This window comes from Dama dama, chromosome 24, assembly GCF_033118175.1.
Source record: "Dama dama isolate Ldn47 chromosome 24, ASM3311817v1, whole genome shotgun sequence".
Classification (NCBI taxonomy): domain Eukaryota; kingdom Metazoa; phylum Chordata; class Mammalia; order Artiodactyla; family Cervidae; genus Dama; species Dama dama.
The window spans coordinates 32330337-32349383 of record NC_083704.1 but is presented as its reverse complement, the minus strand read 5'-3'; the positions used below and the strand labels follow the sequence as shown (position 1 = coordinate 32349383).

Genomic DNA, 19047 nt, shown 5'->3' with positions numbered 1-19047 from the left:
TCAAACTATTCAGTGTCCTCAAAGGGGCAAAGTGACAAGTTGGGGGCATTTCTTGAGCTCCAAAACTCCTATATTAAGCTACTCATGAAATCAGGAGATGTATTTAAAACTGCATGCAAAATTTTGCTTAAAATACTAAGGTATAATTTATAGACAAAATGATTAACCTTTTTGGCAAAGAGTTATGTGACTTAAAGAAGGAATGCAGTCATGTAACCATTGTCATAATCAAGGTCTAGAACAATTCCCTTACCCTCCAAATTCTACCATGACCCAAAAGAGACACTCTCTCCTCCCACTCTGAGCTCTGGACAAGCAGTGATCACTGTTTTATGTCTGTAAAGCAGACTTTTTCAGGTATTACATATACATGGAATCATATAGCATACAAAGCTAACTGTCTTTTAAAGCCAGCTTCTAACTACATGTAAAAAAATACACTGAAATTGGCTAATATATTTTAAAACACTGGATTATGGTTATTAATATTTGGGGAAATCTTTATTTCTTTCTTTAGAAACCATTTAAATTTCTATAGTATTAAATGCTGCCTAAAACCTTTGAGACAACTTTAATGTGTTTAATTAGAAGTAATGGGTCATTCTCAGACTCTCTGCTGAATTGAGGCTATTTTAATAAAATATTTACTATGATAAGCAATAGCATTCAAGAGAAAACCCCATTTTTAAAGATAATTGGCTAATGTGTTTTAAGTACCACTAAGTGATACAGAAAAGCTAAACATTCTCTAAAACATGCCAGCTGGCTTTCTCTTCTTGCATACCATGCCTATTCACATTCTCAACCGTCTTTTACAATTCTCCTTGGCCGAAAGGAGACAAAACATTCTGTTTTAATTGAAGTCTTTTGAAAATATGTGGATTTAAGTAAATGAATATAAAAGCACTAAAATTTTGACATTTAGTGAAATATCATTGTATGCTCGAATGGGTGGAGTATTTCTGTTTATAAAGAAAACCTCCGTTTTACAGGGTATAAAGCAGACTAGTTCTTCTTAGTACTGGATGAAACAAATATAAAACAAAAAGAAGGGGAAAAACTTTATCAGAATTAATACTAATAATTTAAAATTTTAGAATATCTGCATTTCAAGCAACAAGTAGACTTTTACTTAACAAATCAATTACTATATAAATCAATTGTGACTGTTGGCCATTTAAATGATGTAAAAATAGGCATCCTCTACTTACATTTAAATTTCCATCGGCTTCAGAATTAAAGATACAGACTCTCTTTTAAGTAAATGATTTACTACTTAATGATATGTACCTGCCTATAAACTTTTATCCACTGCCATGCTTTCAGCTACCATCTATATACACATAACACCTAAATTTCTATCTATAGCTCAGGCCTCATTCCTGAGTTCCAGATTCAGTCAATCTCTAAACCCACATAGATATATCCAGTTGGTGTGTCAATAAGCAGATCAAACTGAAACAATTTCAAATTGAATGTATCACATTTGCCCTCACCTCCACTCTTTCTGTATTGGTCCCCGTCTCACTAAATAGGTCTAACACTATGCTGATGTCTGAATTGGAAATTTAGGATTTGACTTTTACTAGCATCTTCCCGCTTACCTGGTGGCTCAGCTGGTAAAGAATCCACCTGCAATGCCTGACCTCGCAGAAGTACGGTGGCTACGAGGGACTGTGCTTGAGAGGAGCTACCCCTTGCCCAAGGTCAGGGGCAGCGACCTAGAGTGCCAGGCTGCAACAGCGCAGGAGCGGCCGAGAGGAGCTACTCCACGTTCAAGGTCAGGAGGGGCGGCCGTGAGGAGATACCCCTTGTCCAAGGTAAGGAGCAGCGGCTGCGCTTTGTTGGAGCACCCATTAAGAGACACCCCACATTCAAGGTAAGAGAAACCCAAGTAAGACAGTAGATGTTGTGAGAGGGCATCAGAGGGCAGACACACTAAAACCATAATCACAGAAAACTAGCCAATCTGATCACAGGACCACAGCCTTCTCTAACTCAATGAAACTAAGCCATGCCGTGTGGGGCCACCCAAGACGGTCGGGGCATGGTGGAGAGGTCTGGCAGAATGTGGTCCACTGGAGAAGGGAATGGCAAACCACTTTAGTATTCTTGCCCTGAGAACCCCATGAACAGTATGAAAAAACAAAATGATAGGATACTCAAAGAGTAACTCCCCAGGTCAGTAGGTGCCCAATATGCTACTGGAGATCAGTGGGGAAATAACTCGAGAAAGAATGAAGGGATGGAGCCAAAGAAAAAACAACACCCAGTTGTGGATGGGACTGGTGATAGAAGCAAGGTCCAATGCTGTAAAGAGCACTGTTGCATGGGAACCTGGAATGTTAGGTCCATGAATCAAGGCAAATTGGAAGTGGTCAAACAGGAGATGGCAGGAGTGAATGTAGACATTCTAGGAATCAGCAAACTAAAATGGAATGGAATGGGTGAACTGAACTCAAATGACCATTATATATACTACTGTGGGCAGGAATCCCTTAGAAGAAATGGAGTATCCATCATGGTCAACAGAAGAGTCTAAAATGCAGTACTTGGATGCAATCTCAAAAACGACAGAATGATCTCTGTTCGTTTCCAAGGCAAACCATTCAATATCATGGTAATCCAAGCCTATGCCCCAACCAGCAATGATGAAGAAGCTGAAGTTGAACGGTTCTGTGAAGACCTATAAGACCTTATAGAACTAACACTCAAAATAGATGTCCTTTTCATTATAGGGGACTGGAATGCAAAAGTAGGAAGTCAAGAAACACCTGGAATAACAGGCACATTTGGCCTTGGAGTACGGAATGAAACAGGGCAAAGGCTAATAGAGTTTTGCCAAGAGAACTCACTGGTCATAGCAAACACTCTCTTCCAACAACACAAGAGAAGACTCTACACACGGACATCATCGAATGGTCAACATCAAAATCAGATTGATTATATTCTCTGCAGCCAAAGACGGAGAAGCTGTATACATTCAGCAAAAACAAGACCGGGAGCTAACTGTGGCTCAGATCATGAAGTCCTTATTGCCAAATTCAGACTTAAATTGAAGAAAGTAGGGAAAACCACAAGAGCATTCAGGTATGACCTAAATAAAAACCCTTATGATTATACAGTGGAAGTGAGAAATAGATTTAAGGGACTAGATCTGATAGACAAAGTGCCTGATGAACTATGGACGGAGGTTCGTGAAAATGTACAGGAGACAGGGATCAAGACCATCCCCATGGAAAAGAAATGCAAAAAAGCAAAATGGCTCTCTGAGGAGGGCTTACGAATAGCTGTGAAAAGTAGAGAAGTGAAAAGCAAAGGAGAAAAGGAAAGATATTCCCATTTGAATGCAGAGTTCCAAAGAATAGCAAGGGAAGATAAAAAAGCCTTCCTCAGCAATTAATGCAAAGAAAGAGAGGAAAACAACAGAATGGGAAAGACTAGAGATCTTTTCAAGAAAATTAGAGATACCAAGGGAACATTTCAGGCAAAGATGGGTTTGATAAAGGACAGAAATGGTATGGACCTAACAAAAGCAGAAGATACTAAGAAGAGGTGGCAAGAATACACAAAAGAACTGTACAAAAAGATCTTCACGACCCAGATAATCACAGTGGTGTGATCACTCACCTAGAGCCAGACATCCTGGAATGGGAAGTCAAGGGTGCCTTAGGAAATCATCACTACAAACAAATCTAGTGGAGGTGATGGATTTTCAGTTGAGCTATTTCAAATCCTGAAAGATGATGCTGTGAAAGTGCTGCACTCAATATGCCAGCAAATTTGGAAAACTCAGCAGTGGCCACAGGACTGGAAAAGGTCAGTTTTCATTATAATCCCAAAGAAAGGCAATGCCAAAGAATGCTTAAACTACTGCACAATTGCACTCATCTCACACGATAGTAAAGTAATGCTCAAAATTCTCCAAGCCAGGCTTCAGCAATACGTGAACCGTGAACTTTGAGATGTTCAAGCTGGAATTAGAAAAGGCAGAGGAACCAGAGATCAAATTGCCAACATCCTCTGGATCATCAAAAAAGCAAGAGAGTTCCAGAAAAACACCTAGTTCTGCTTTATTGACTATGTCAAAGCCTTTGACTGTGTGGATCACATCAAGCTGTGGAAAATTCTGAAAGAGATGGGCATACCAGACCACGTGACCTGTCTCTTGAGAAACCTATAGGCAGGTCAGGAAGCAACAGTTAGAATTGGACATAGAACAACAGACTGGTTCCAAATAGGAAAAGGAATGCGTCAAGGCTGTATCTTGTCACCCTGCTTATTTAACTCATATGCAGAGTACATCATGAGAAACGCTGGGCTGGAAGAAGCACAAGTTGGAATCAAGATTGCCGGGAGAAATCCTAATAGCCTCAGATATGAAGATGACAGCACCCTTATGGCAGAAAGTGAAGAGGAACTAAAAAGCCTCTTGATGAAAGTGAAAAAGGAGAGTGAAAAATTTGGCTTAAAGCTCAACATTCAGAAAACTAAGATCATGGCATCTGGTCTGATCACTTCATGGGAAATAGATGTGGAAACAGTGGAAGCAGTGTCAGACTTTATTTTGGGGGGCTCCAAAATCACTGCAGATGGTGACTGCAGCCATGAAATTAAAAGATGCTTTTCCTTGGAAGGAAAGTTATGACCAACCTTGATAGCATATTAAAAAGCAGATACATTACTTTGCCAACAAAGGTCCGTCTGGTCAAGGCTATGGTTTTTCAAGTGGTCATGTATGGATATGAGAGTTGGACTGTGAAGAAAGCTAAGCACCAAAGAATTGATGCTTTTGAACTGTGGTGTTGGAGAAGACTCTTAAGAGTCCCTTGGACTGCAAGGAGGTCCAACCAGTCCATCCTAAAGGAGATCTGTCCTGGGTGTTCATTGGAAGGACTGATGCTGAAGTTGAAATTCCAATACTTTGGCCACCTCATGCGAAGAGCTGACACACTGGAAAAGATCCTGATGCTGGGAGGGGTTGGGGGCAGAAGGAGAAGGGGACGACAGAGGATGAGATGGTTGGATGGCATCACTGACTCAATGGGCATGAGTTTGAGTAAACTCCGGGAGTTGGTGATGGACAGGGAGGCCTGGTGTGCTGCGATTCACGGGGCTGCAAAGAGTTGGACACGACTGAGCGACTGAACTGAAATGAGCATCTTCCCTCCTTATCTCTAATAGGATCAAATCCTTTGCCCTGCTGATTTAACTGTTTCACAACCCTCTCTATTCTCTCTGCTATTTCTTTAGTTCGGGCTCTAATTCTCTCTTGCTCAGACTGCTGAATTGTTGCTAACTGGGATTGCTGCCTTAGGTTGCAATCATTTCAATTCACGCTCTTTATTGCCACCGTTGTGATTTTTTAGAACATAAATTTTATCTTTCTCCTGGGCACACATCCAGTGCATGGGTGCGTGCATGCCACGTCACTTCAGTTGTGTCCGACTCTTTCTGACCTTATGGACTGTAGCCCTCCAGCTCCTCTGTCCATGGGATCCTCCAGGCAAGAATACTGCAGTGAGTTGCGATGTCCTCCTCCAGGGGATCTTCCTGACCCAGGGATCAAACCTGAGTCTCTTACATCTTCTACATTGGCAGCCAGCTTCTTTACCACAAGTGCCATCTGGAAAGCCCTCATATATCCAATGAAAACTATAATTCTCAAAGACATATGTACTCCAGTGTTCACTGCAGCATTTTTTACAATAGCCAAGACATGGAAACAATGTAAATGTCCATCAACAGAAGAACTCCTAACACACACACACACACACACACACACACACACACACACACACACACAAACACACACAATGCAACGCTATTCAGCCATTAGAAAAGAATGAATTAATGCCATTGGCAGCAACATAGATAGGCCTAGAGATTATCTTATGAAGCAAAGTAAGTCAGACAGAGAAAGATACATACCATACCATACCAATTGTATGTGGGATTTAAAATATGACAGAAATGAACTGATCTACAAAACATAAACTGACTCATAAAGTCAAAGCTGTGCTTGCCGAGGTAGAGGAGAGTGGAAGAGGGATGGAGTGGGATTAGCAGACACAAACTATTACAAATAGAATGGATAAACAAGAAGGTCCTACCATACAGTACAGGGAACTAAATTCAATATCTTATGATAAACCATATGGAAAAGAGAATGAGCAGAATGTGTATATATGCATAACTGAATCCAGCAGATATTAACACTACATTGTAGATCAACTATATTTCAATAAAATTTTTAAAAATAAATAAACGTGATATTTTAACTCGGCCATTGTATTTTGTTGCTTTCATCAGAAATAAAGTCGAATGTTTATTTCATTTGGTTTTCTTCTGTGCCACTCACAATCAAGTCCTTGTTCACCTCCACGGTCTCTCTCCACAGCCTCCTCTCCTAAATCACTTTACACTTAAGCAGGCTCACTGAACATTAGACTCCTGTGCTGCTCCCGCCTTTGTGTCTCTGCACATGCTGTTCCTCCTGCCCAGAACACTCTTCTCCAGTGGATCCCAGTCATCGTTCAAGTCTCACTATACATATTACATCTGCCAGAAAGCCTGCTCTACCCTCTAATTTGAAGATGGGGACTGTTCAGCCAATCACTGAACATTCTATACTTTGCCAATTGAGTTTTATTATAACTGTCCTGTGTTACCTGTCTGCATACCCTGTAAAGCTACACATAATGGGATGGACTTCTCTGATGAAATTTAAACCTAGTGCCTAGCACATAGTAGGTATTTAAAATATTTTCAAGTGAATGAATGAGCACTTAATTTTAAGAGCTCAGGAATCACTATTTCCATTATAAGCCCTTATTGTCTATTCAGACCAGCTTCCTCTGTTGGGAAGTAATCTCTTTATTATCTTAGCTTGAAAGGTTCTCTCTACTTGAAAGCACCAACACTGGTGTTTTAAAACTTTTCTGTAATTCAGGTGTCTTACTCACTTAGATCCACAATACTATGGCTGATGCAAAATTACAAAGCTGTTATTGTGCTAATACAAAAACCTTCACACCATGTAAATTATAATTATTCAAACATATTATGAGGTTTACATTGGGTGTATCTATCAATTTATGCAATTTTTAAAAGACGCATTTAATCCTTGAATTTGTTTTTATGGTTAGGGTTTGAATGATACTATATATCTGTATAAATACATAGATACCTACATTTATGTCTCTATAGCACACTAGATATAAATATAGACATGTTTATGCATGTATGTGCGTGCTTGGTCACTTCAGTCATGTCTGACTCTTTGCGACCCCGTGGATTGTAGCCCACCAGGCTTCTCTTCCTATTGGACTCTCCAGGCAAGAAAACTGGAGTGGGTAGCCTTTCCCTTCTCCAGGGGATCTTCCCGACCCAGGAATTGAACCTGTGTCTCTTATGTCTCCTGTATTGGCAGGCAAGTTCTTTACCGCTAGCATCACCTGAGAATGTATATACAGGTTTAATCAAAGAACAACTGTCAACAACCCCTAAGCTAGGCTAGGGAAAGCTTTCCTATTTATCCTAAGTTTCCTATTCACTGACAAACCCATCTTGATTTACCTAAAAACACCAAACAAAACAAAAAAACCAAGTATAACCAAAGTAACTAAGAAATGGATTGAAAATCTTGTGATAAATATGTTACCAAAAAAAACTGTGCCTTCTCTTATATTTTTCAATTTATCAGTGAATTCATTTGTCCCCAAGATGAGATCTGAATCTGCATGTATTATGCTGGAATAGCCCATGATTGAACAACCACAATAAATCTATCATTTAAAGTGCTTTCCCAATTTGGTTTAAGGCTACAGACCAAGAGAGATAGACATGGGGTTTTTGTTGCCAAGTGATGGCTGAGACCCACTCCAATTTCACATGAACTTGGAGAAGATTCAACTCTGCAACTTGTTCCATAATTGCTTCGAGCAGCTTTTCCCCTAAGCATCAAGGTCCTGGCTTAACAGTGCTGTTGCTGTCCAAAGAGATAAAAGCAAAATCCAAACTACCAGCCCTGATGCCATATACTGAGTATGAGTGTTTCCCCAAAATTTTTATGTTAAATCCAAGTCTCCAATGTGATGGTGTTCAGAGGCAGGGCCTCTAGGAGGGGATTTGGTCATGAGGGTAGAACCTTCATGAATAGGATTAGTGCCCTTATGGACAAGACCTCAGAGAGCTCTCTGGCTCTTTCTGCCTTGTCAAGGATATAATGAGAAGGCAGATGTCCTTACCAGAAGTCAACCATGCTGGCACCCCGATTCTGGCCTCCCATCCTACAGAACTGTGAGAAATAAATTTCCAGCGTTTAAGCCATCCAGTTTATGGCATTTCGTTGTAAAACCTCAAACTAAGATACCTGTGAAAAACTGCAGCACTATAACCCTTGCCTTAAACATGTTTCCTCTTTTTAACCTCATTTTTTATACCTGAAAGTTTCCTTATTCACTGAGGAGATGTTAGAAATACTTCAAATGGGAGATTCAGGAGGGAGAAGACATATGCATACCTGTGGCTGATTCAGGTTGATGTATGGCGGAAAGCAGCACAATATTGTAGAGCAATTATGCCCCAGTTAAAAATAAAGGCACTTAATAAAACAATTTTAAAAAAAGAAATACATCATACGAAGTAGAAGGTCAGAAAGCTTAAAGGGGCTTCCCTGGTGGCTCAGATGGTGAAGAATCCACCTGCAATGCAGGAGAGCCAGGTTTGAGACAGAGGTCAGAGAAACAACATTAATGAACATGAGACAGGGTTGGAGTGACCATCACTTCCCCCTCTTTCTTCTTAAATCATAATCTCAATTTCTCATTGGGAATATTCCCATCCAGGAAACAAATCTGTATTTCCCAATCTCTACGGTAGCTACATTTGGCTAGGGAACTAACTTCTGACAAACTGGGTCAGGGAACTAATTTTCCATACGGAAAATTGTTGGATGGAACTTCTGGGAAGTTTCTTAAAAGGAAGTAAGTAGACTTTAATTTCTACCTTCCTCTCTCCTGTCATCAGGGGACGACACAGGGACAACACTGGGAAGAATGTCTTTGAGAGGCTGAAGCCATCCAGCAGTCAGCCTGGTTCATGATGGGAAGCTGGTGGAGCAGCAAGATAAAAAAGGTATGAGTGTGGACTCTGGGTAGCCTTAACTGCCAACCTTCCAAGAGACCAACCAATCAATGAGTAGCCTGACCCACCAACAAAAAACTTCTACATCTTTCAGCCACTGCTTCTTCCAATGTTTCATTTATAATGTAACCTCATTGGTTTGTATAGTAAAAGCTATGGTTTTTCCAGTAGTCATGTATGTATGTATGTCAGAGTTGGACCATAAAGAAGGCTGAGCACTCAAGAATTGAGGTTTTTGAACTGTGCTGCTAGAGAAGGCTTTTGAGAGTCCCTTAGACAGCAAAGATATCAAACCAGTCCATCCTAAAGGAAATCAGCCCTGAATATTCATTGGAAGGACTGATGCTGAAGTTGAAGCTCCAGTACCCTTTGGCTACCTGATGCAAAGAACTGTCTGGAAAAGTCCCTGATGCTGGGAAAGATTGAGGGCAAGGGGTGACAGAGGATGAGATGGTTGGATGCCATCACTGACTCAACGGATGTGAGTTTGAGCAAACTCAGGCAGACAGTCAACGACAGGGAAGCCTGCAGCTCACAGGGTTGCAAAGAGTCAGACATGACTTAGCAAGTGAACAATGATAACAACCACCACTACCTCATTCTTACTGATCAGTGTATCTACAGACAGTGGGTACCATGGTAAATGCTTACTTTATAGCAACTGTATAAGGTAGGAGTTTATCTTTCAGTGTCACATCTTCTTGCCTTTTCATACTGTTCATGGGGTTCTCGAGTCAAGAATACTGAAGTGGTTTGCCATTCCCTTCTCCAGTGGCCCACATTTTGTCAGAACTCTCCACCATGACCCGTCTGTCTTGGGTGGCCCTACATGGCATGGCTCGTAGTTTCATTGAGTTAGACAAGGCTGTGGTTCTAGTTAGATTTGTTTTCTGGGATTGTGGTTTCCATTCTGTCTGCCCTCTGAAAGATAAGGATAAGAGGCTTTATGGAAGCTTCCTGATGGGAGAGACTACTGTGGGAGAAACTAGGTCTTGTTCTGATAGATGGGGCCATGCTCAGTAAATCTTTAATTCAATTTTCTATTGATGGGCAGGGCTGTGTTCCCTCCCTGTTGTTTGATGTGAGTCCAAACTATGGTAGGAGTAATGAAGATAATGGCCACCTCCTTCAAAAGGTCTTGTGCACCCACTGTTGTATTCAGCGACCCTGACCCTGCAGTAAGTCATGGTTAACCCATGCCTCCACTGGAGACTCCTGGACGCTCACAGGCAAGTCTGGGTCAGTCTCTTGTGGGGTCACTGCTCCTTTTTTCTGGGTCCTGGTGCACACAAGGTTTTGTTTGTGCCCTCCAAGAGTCTGTCTCCCCAGTCCTGTGTAAGTTCTGTAATCAAATCCCACTGGCCTGCAAAGTCAAATTCCCTGGGGGAATTCTTAGTCCCTTTGCCAGATCCCCAGGATGGGAAATCTGTTACAGGTCCTAGAATTTTCTTAACAGTATGAGAATTTATTTGGTTTAATTGTTCTGCAGTTTGTGGGTTATCTGCTCGGTGGCTCTATGGTGGGGTTAATGGTGACCTCCTCCAAGAAGGCTTATGCAACATGCTATGCGACCCAGGTCTGCAGCACCCAGAGCCCCTGACCCTGGGACAGGCCACTGTTGAAGGGGGTCATGCCTCTGCAGGAGATACTGACATACTCAAAGGCCAGTCTGGCTCGGTCTCTGTGGAGTCTCTGGGTCCTGGTGCACACAAGGTTTTGTTTGAGCTCTCCAAGCATTTCTGGCAGGTATGGGGTTTGATTCTGAATGTGATTGTGCCCCTCCTATTGTCTTGTGGGGCTTCACCTTTGCCCTTGGACATACAGTATTTCTTTTTATTTATTTATTTTTATGGTATCCAACATTCTCCTGTTGATGATTATTCAGCAGCAAGTTGCAATTTTGGAGTGCTCACAGGAGAAGATGAATGTATGTCCTTCTGTTATGCCATCTTGCTCCCAGTATGAAAAGGCAAAAAAAAAATATGACACTGAAAGACGAACTTCCCAGCTGGGTAGGTGCCCAATATGCTACTGGAGAAGAGTGGAGAAATAACTCCAGAAAGAATGAAGAGACAGAGCCAAAGTGAAAACAACACCCAGTTGTGGATGTGAATGGTGATGGAAATAAATTCCAATGCTGTAAAGAATGATAGTGCATAGGAACCTGAAATGTTAGGTCCATGAATCAAGGCAAATAGGAAGTGGTCAAACAGGAGATGGCAAGAGTGAACATCAACATTTTAGGAATCAGTGAACTAAATTGGACTGGAATGAGAGAATTTATTTGAGATGATCATTTTATCTATTACTGTGGGCAAGAATCTCTCAGAAGAAATGGAGTAGCTTTCATAGTCAACAAAAGGGTCCAAAATGCAGTATTTGGGTACAGTCTCAAAAATGACACAATGATCTCTGTTTGTTTCCAAGGCAAACCATTCAATATCACAGTAATCCAAGTCTATACCCCAACCACTAGTGTCCAAGAAGCTGAAGTTGAAACATTCTATGAACACCTACAAGACCTTCTAGAACTAACACTCAAAAAAGAAGTCCTTTTCATCATAGGGGACTGGAATGCAAAAGTAGGAAGTCAAGAGATACCTGGAGTAACAGGCAAATTTGGCCTTGGAGTACAGAATGAAGCAGGATCAAGGATAACAGAGTTTTGCCAAGAGAATGCTCTGGTCATAGCAAACACCCTATTCCAACAACACAAGAGAAGACTCTACACAAGGAAATCACCAGATGGTCAATACTGAAATCAGATTGATCATATTCTTTGCAGCCAAAGATGGAGAAGATCTATACAGTCATCAAAAGCAAGACCAGGAGCTGACTGTGGCTCAGATCATGAACACCTTATTGCCAAATTCAGACTTAAATTGAAGAAAGTAGGGAAAACCACTAGACCATTCAGGTATGATCTAAATCAAATCCTTAATGATTTTACAGTGGAAGTGACAAATATATTCAAGGGATTAGATCTGATAGAGTGCCTGAAGAACTATGGATAGAGGTTCATGACATTGTACAGGAGGCAGTGATCAAGACCATCCTCAAGAAAAAGAAATGCAAAAAGGCAAAATGGTTGTCTGAGGAGATCTTACAAATAGCTGAGAAAAGAACAGAAGCTAAGGGAAAGGAGAAAAGGAAAGATATACCCATCTGAATGGGAGTTTCAAAGAATAACAGGGAGAGATAAGAAAGCTTTCCTCAGTGATCAGTGCAAAAAATAGAGAAAAACATTAGAATGGGAAAGACTAGAGATCTTTTCAAGAAAATTAGAGATACCAAGGGAACTTTTCATGCAAAGATGGGCACAAGAAAGGACAGAAACAGTATGGACCTAACAGAAGCAGAGGATATTAAGAAGAGATGGCAAGAATACACAGAAGAAATATACAAAAAACGATCTTCACGACCCAAATAACCACGATGGTGTGATCACTCACCTAGAGCCAGACATCCTTGGAATGTGAAGTCAAATGGGCCTTAGGAAATCATCACTACAAACAAAGCTAGTGGAGGTGATGGAATTCCAGTTGAGCTATTTCAAATCCTCAAAGATGATGCTGTGAAAGTGCTGCACTCAATATGCCAGCAAATTTGGAAAACTCAGCCATGGCCACAGGACTGGAAAATGTCAGTTTTCATTCCAATCCCAAAGAAAGACAATGCCAAAAAACTTTTAAACTATCACATAATTGCACTCATCTCATATGCTAACAAAGTAATACTCAAAATTCTCCAAGCCAGGCTTCAACAGTTCTCAGTTCTCAACATGAACTGAGAACTTCAAGATGTTCAAGCTAGATTTAGAAAAGGTAGAAGAATCAGAGATCAAATTGCCAGCATCTACTGGAGCATCAAAAAAGCAAGAAAGTTCCAGAAAAAAAATCCTATTTCTGCTTTATTAACTATGCCAAAGCCTTTGACTGTGTGGATCACAAAAAACTGTAGAAAATTTTTCAAGAAATGGGAATACCAGATCACCTTACCTTTCTCCTGAGAAATTTGTATGTAGGTCAAGAAGCAACAGTTAGAACCAGACATGGAACAATACACTGATTACATATCATGAAAGGAGTACATCAAGGGTGTATAATGTCACCCTGCTTATTTAACTTATATGCAGAGTATATCATGTGAGATCAGGGCTGGATGAAGCCCAAGCTGGAATCAACATTGCTGGGAGAAATATCAATAACCTCAGATATGCAGATGACAACACCCTTATGGCAGAAAGCAGGGAAGAGCTAAAGTGCCTCTTGATGAAAATGAAAGAAGAGAGTGAAAAAGCTGGCTTAAAACTCAACATTCAGAAAACTAAGATCATGGCATCCGGTCCCATCACTTCATGGCAAATAGATGGGAAACAATGGAAACACTGGGCTCCCAAATCACTGCAGATGGTAACTGCCACCATGAAATTAAAAGACGCTTGCTCCTTGGAAGTAAAGCTATGACCAACCTTGACAGCAAATTAAAAATCAGAGACCTTACTTTGCTGACAAAGATCCATCTAGTCAAAGCTATGTTTTTTCCAGTAGTCATGTATGTATGTGAGAGCTGGACTATAAAGAAAGCTGAGAGCCAAAGAATGGATGCTTCTGAACTGTGGTGTTGGAGAGTCCCTTGGACTGCAAGGAGACCAAACCAGTCAATCCTAAAGGAAATCAACTCTGAATATTCATTGAAAGGACTGATGCCGAAGCTGAAACTCCAATACTTTGGCTACCTGATGGGAAGAACTGACTGATTGGAAAATACCAATGATGGGAAAGATTGAAGCAGGAGCAGAAGGGGATGACATGGGATAATGGTTGGATGGCATCATCAACTCGATGGACATGAGTCTGAACAAGCGCTGGGAGTTGGTGATGGACAGAGAAGCCTGGCATACTGCAGTCAATGGGGTTGTGAAGAGTCGGAGACAACTGAGCAATTGAACTGAAGGTAAGAATTATTATCTCTCTCTTAGGGATGAGGATATTAATGTTTATATTGTTAGAGAAGTGACCTAATGATACCAATGTAGCAAGTGGCCAAGTAAGAAATATCAGGTGAGATTCTAGACCTTTTTTTCATGCATCATCCCATCATTATGTAAAGTGAAAGTTGCTCAGTCATCTCCAACTCCTGGGACCCCATGGACTATACCATCCATGGAATTCTCCAGGCCAGAATACTGGAGTGGGTACCCGTTCCCTTCTCCTGGGGATCTTCCCAACCCAGGGATCAAACCCAGGTCTCCTGCATTGTAGGTGGATTCTTTACCAGTTCAGCCACAAGGGAAGTCCACCATTCTCTAAAGTGGCAGTAAATCTCTACTGTGCGCCTTCAGCTAAACCTGCTAATCTTTTGTCCTCTTTTAAAGTTAAGATTAAAACCTCTGCCTACTATAGGCACTACTGTGAGGACAAGTGTGTTTATCATTGTGCAAAGTGCTTAAGTCCTTGGAACATAATTACTATTTAATTTATGTATACAATTAAAAGTCTTTAAAATGTTTTCAACAACAAAAAGTCACCATTGATAGAGAAAGGTTTAAGCTGCAGCATTGTGAAAATTAAATAGTTTGTATCTCGACTTGTTTAAACTGGCTTGGACAACTAAATTTGAAATCGCTAATTACTTTTCTGTTCCAGAAACCTATGCTGTACTGCCTAGCACTTGGTTAGATTGTTTTGTAACTGCTCAGTTCACAATTTTGCCTTGTCATCCTGCTGTGGCTGCCTGAGGCATAAAGTATCATACAGTCCCCCACAAAGTATCATAGGAATAGCAGATTGTGTTATCCTAACCAACTCACAAAAATAACTTTGGGACTACAATCTAAAAGCAGTTCAACCTGGCTGTCTGTCTGCAGTAAGCCTTAGCAGTTTTGGAAAAGTAAATTTACATTTCTTGGTCTAAGAAATTGTTTCCTTGTTTCCCCCATCTCCAAAAAGAATAATTTGGACCCCATGACTTCAAACGCTGAGACCACCTCTCAGATTCTGTGTTCTCTCTACAAAATGTTGCCCTGAAAACGCTTCATAGTTATGCCCTGGCTATGGAATTCACTCTGGCTATGTGACTTTAGGCGAATTACATAATTCCTCTAAGCTTTAGTTTTTTCATTAGTGAAATGGAGATGATAATATGATATAAACAGCACAAAGCTGCAGAAATATTTAAAGGAAATAACATGTGTGGCACTCTGTATCAGTTTCCTTTTTCTCCAACTACAAATTACTATAAACTTGGTGGCCTGGAACAACACAAATGTATTATGTTACAGTTCTGGAGGTCAGAAGTCCAGAATGGGTCACAACGGGCTAAAATCAAGGTGTTGTTAGTGTTGTGGTACTTTTTGTTGTCGTTGTTGTTCAATCGATAAGTCATGTAAAACTCTTGCGACCCCATGGACTGTAGCTCACCAGGCTCCTCTGTCCATGGGATTTTCGAAGGCAAGAATACTGCAGTGGGTTGCCCTTTCCTCCACCAGGGGATCTCTGCCCCCAGCCTCTGCCATCCCCCAGGGATCAAATGAATGTCTTCTGCATTGGGAGGTGGATTCTTTACCACTGAGCCACTTGGGAAGCCCTGTGATACTCTGGAAGGTTCTGAAATCATTTTCTGCTCCTTCACACATTGTTGGAAGAATTCACTTCATTGAAGTTGTGGGACTGAGATCCCTATTTCCTTGCTGACTGTCAACTGAGGATTTTCCCTTTTGATAGAGGAATCTGGAATTCCTTTGTTCATTGGCCCCCTCCCACCATCCTCAAAGTCAGCAGTCCCAGTCAGGGTCTCCCTCACGCTGGAAATCTCTCCTGCCCCTTCCTTCATTATCATACATTTCTTTCAAACACTTCTGCTGTCTTCTCCTTTCAAGTACCCATCCAGAGCATCCAAGATAATCTCCCCATTTTAAGATCAAGTTGTTGGCAACCTTAATTTCACCTTTAACTTCATTATCTTTTGTCATGTGACATAATATAATCAAATTCTCCAGAAGAAGGGCATGGACATGTTTGTGGCCATCAATTCCACTTATCGGAAGCTTTCAGCGCAATGTTCCAAGAGGTAGTAAGTATTCAGTCAATAATAACGATACCCAATACCTATGTTTACTCTCTGCCAGGTTCTGACCTAAGTGCTGTATAGATATTTATGGGTTTTACCCACATACCAACTCTCTAATGTGAAGTATGTGCTAATATCATCCTATTAATTAACAAATGAGGACTCGAAACACACAAAGAGTAAGTCACTTCCTTGCGCTGGTTAAAGAATACAGATTGGAACTCAACAGTTTTGCTCCAAAATCTGTGCTTTTAACTAAGCCCTATTCTGCTTCACTTTAATTCTGTTATCACAGAAGTCAGGAAATCAAACGAGCCTTTGCTTAAACTAATACCTGTAAAATTACTTCAATATAAGACAGCAAGATTGATATTCATCTGGCATATGCTGCCATCTTATATTTTCTTTGCCCTGAGATGTTGGGCCACCAGGAGCTGAGAGAGGGCCTGGGTCCAGGGCCGGCATTCCTCTGTCATTCCAGTTTTGAGTCTTATCAGTCAAATGGGGAAGAAACACATTTTGAAAATACTCTATGTTGAAAGAGGTGAGGTAAATCTGTTTTTAGATTTCAAAACCTGATTAGTATCATCTCGAGAGTATTACAAACAAAAATACTGCTATTGTGGTTCCTGAACACCTCACATTTTATTGAAATGCATTTCATTTCATATTGAAAGCTACTTCAGCATTACTATGGAAAGCAAGAAGCAGGTAAATCACCACATTTATGGGCAACAGAATACCTTTCATTTTCCTGAAGGATCACCTCTCCTTTCTTCCAGGAGGAGAGTGCCCTGGGGGAAGCTCTGGGTTTACAATCCAAGTTGACCTCACTGCCCACCTGCACCTGAATCAACTTTTTCATTGGAGTCTTTGAAAAATCTGGAGCAGAAGCTGAAAAGGAGGAAAGAATGTGAATTTGATATTTGATTTCATTTCTTTAAATTCCCATAAATTTCAAAGGTTGACTTTATAATGATTTTTTAAAAGGTTCTTGACACGTGAGATATTACTACTTGATTTATTTGACTGATGGGGGACCACTTACTAGATGCTTTCAATGCTCAAAAACTAATTCCTACTATTGTGTTTCCTGGCAAGTCCTAATTCTTGAGACAGTTATTTTTATATGAAAATTTTAAGTTTACCATGAACTTTTAAAATAGCTCAGTCACAGATGTAATAACACTAAAAACATTTACCATAGAATGTTCTTGAAAGTTCCATGAAGACAACAGGGTCAGTCTCTCTCGTGACTTCACAGACATAATGCCTGACAGTCAGTAGGTACTCAGCAATGTTTATTGAAAAAGGCTGAGTGCTGAACACTTATTCTCTTGTATAAACATTATCAAGATCAATTATAAACATTATTAAGATCTATTATAAAATTTTCATGTGGTTAGCTTTAACTTCAAAGTTGGAGAAGTATAACATGCATTATTACACTATGTTACAATATTCCATTAAATACTATAATATGTAGAAAATACATTTGCTAATAATGCATGGAATGCTGATCTTGAAACAAGACCTGAACATTCAAGAGACAAAATAATGCATCATTTGAAGGAAAGTATATGTTAATCAGAAAATCATCTTTCTTTTACTGCAAATGTGGAAAAAAGTTAAGAAATCAGTGCATTTCTGTAAATATCTAATCTACTTTCCTATGGCATATCCCAGTGAATAATTTATTTTTTAATAATTGGATATAATACAATAAATTATATGACACATATATGTGATTGCAGATAAAGAAGACATGTTATCTTAGAGGTTGCTGGCTTTAAAAATTAAGATTCTAAGAGAATAATTTTTACTAAAACAAACCAAAAATACCTTTATATATCAGTATAATCTCTTTTCAAACATAGGTCATATTTTTTCCCATGCAAAAACCCCGTGCAACACTAGGCAGAGATTCATTTGGTTTAAGATGAATAAACTATGGTTTATAAGATTAATTAAGAGTACAGCAGGCTTCAACTTCAGATATGTGCACATTTCACCTCCTTTCTATTGTAATACCATATATCTCTGTCATGGATAACACCAGCCAGATTTTCAGGTGATGATCTACTGATCCCAAGCTTTAGTCTTCTTGGTACAGATGATGTGTTTCTAACTTCCAGGCACCAAGAGACACCTGTTTTCCTTAAACCAGTATTTTTCCATGAAACACATAATATTTAGGCTATCTTGGGCACTGAAGGACATTGAGCAGTCTCTCTGGCATCTGTCTGCAAGATGCCAGGAGCATATGGAGGCTCCATCCTTTGCTATCGTACCCTTACACTGTGGCAGCCAAAAATGTCTCCAGACGTTTCCTACTATTTCCAGGGTGCAAAACCGTCCCCAGTAGGGAAGCACTGAGTTAGATCAATCAGGACTGTGACTTGCACTTAAGCAATTAAGAAAGCTATCCTTCTTTCACTAGATTGACCCTGATAATGAAAATTGAATGTGCTGGGGATCATCATATGAGGCCTGAGAGGGGTGATGATGTTAGAACCCTGAGTCAAATCAAACATTAAATCCAAATTCTCTACTTTAATTACAATGAACAATAAATTTCCCCACTCCCCTTCTCTTTCCCTCCTTCCCACCCTCTTCCTTGCTCTCTTGCCTCCTCCTTCCCTCCTACCCTTCCTTTCTTCCTCCTCTCTTTCTTATCTATACATACTATGTTATGCTCTGACAATTTTGGTTGGATTTGAAGTCATTTGCACCTCACAGTGTCTTTTCTGGACAATGGTCCTAAACATAACATTTCCTTTCTTCTCTTATACCTGAAGTACAAGAGAAACATAGCATAATTTCAAGTAG

At 40.2% G+C, this 19047-nt stretch overlaps 1 protein-coding gene across 1 annotated transcript in view; it reads right to left on the bottom strand.

Moving 5' to 3' along the window:
• CNTN3 (contactin 3) overlaps nt 1–19047 on the bottom strand; it is a 297915-nt gene that overhangs the window by 96616 nt on the left and 182252 nt on the right. The window contains exon 10 of the mRNA XM_061129162.1: nt 16962–17112. Coding sequence (XP_060985145.1) covers nt 16962–17112 — 151 coding nt within the window. The remainder of the gene's footprint in view (nt 1–16961; nt 17113–19047) is intronic.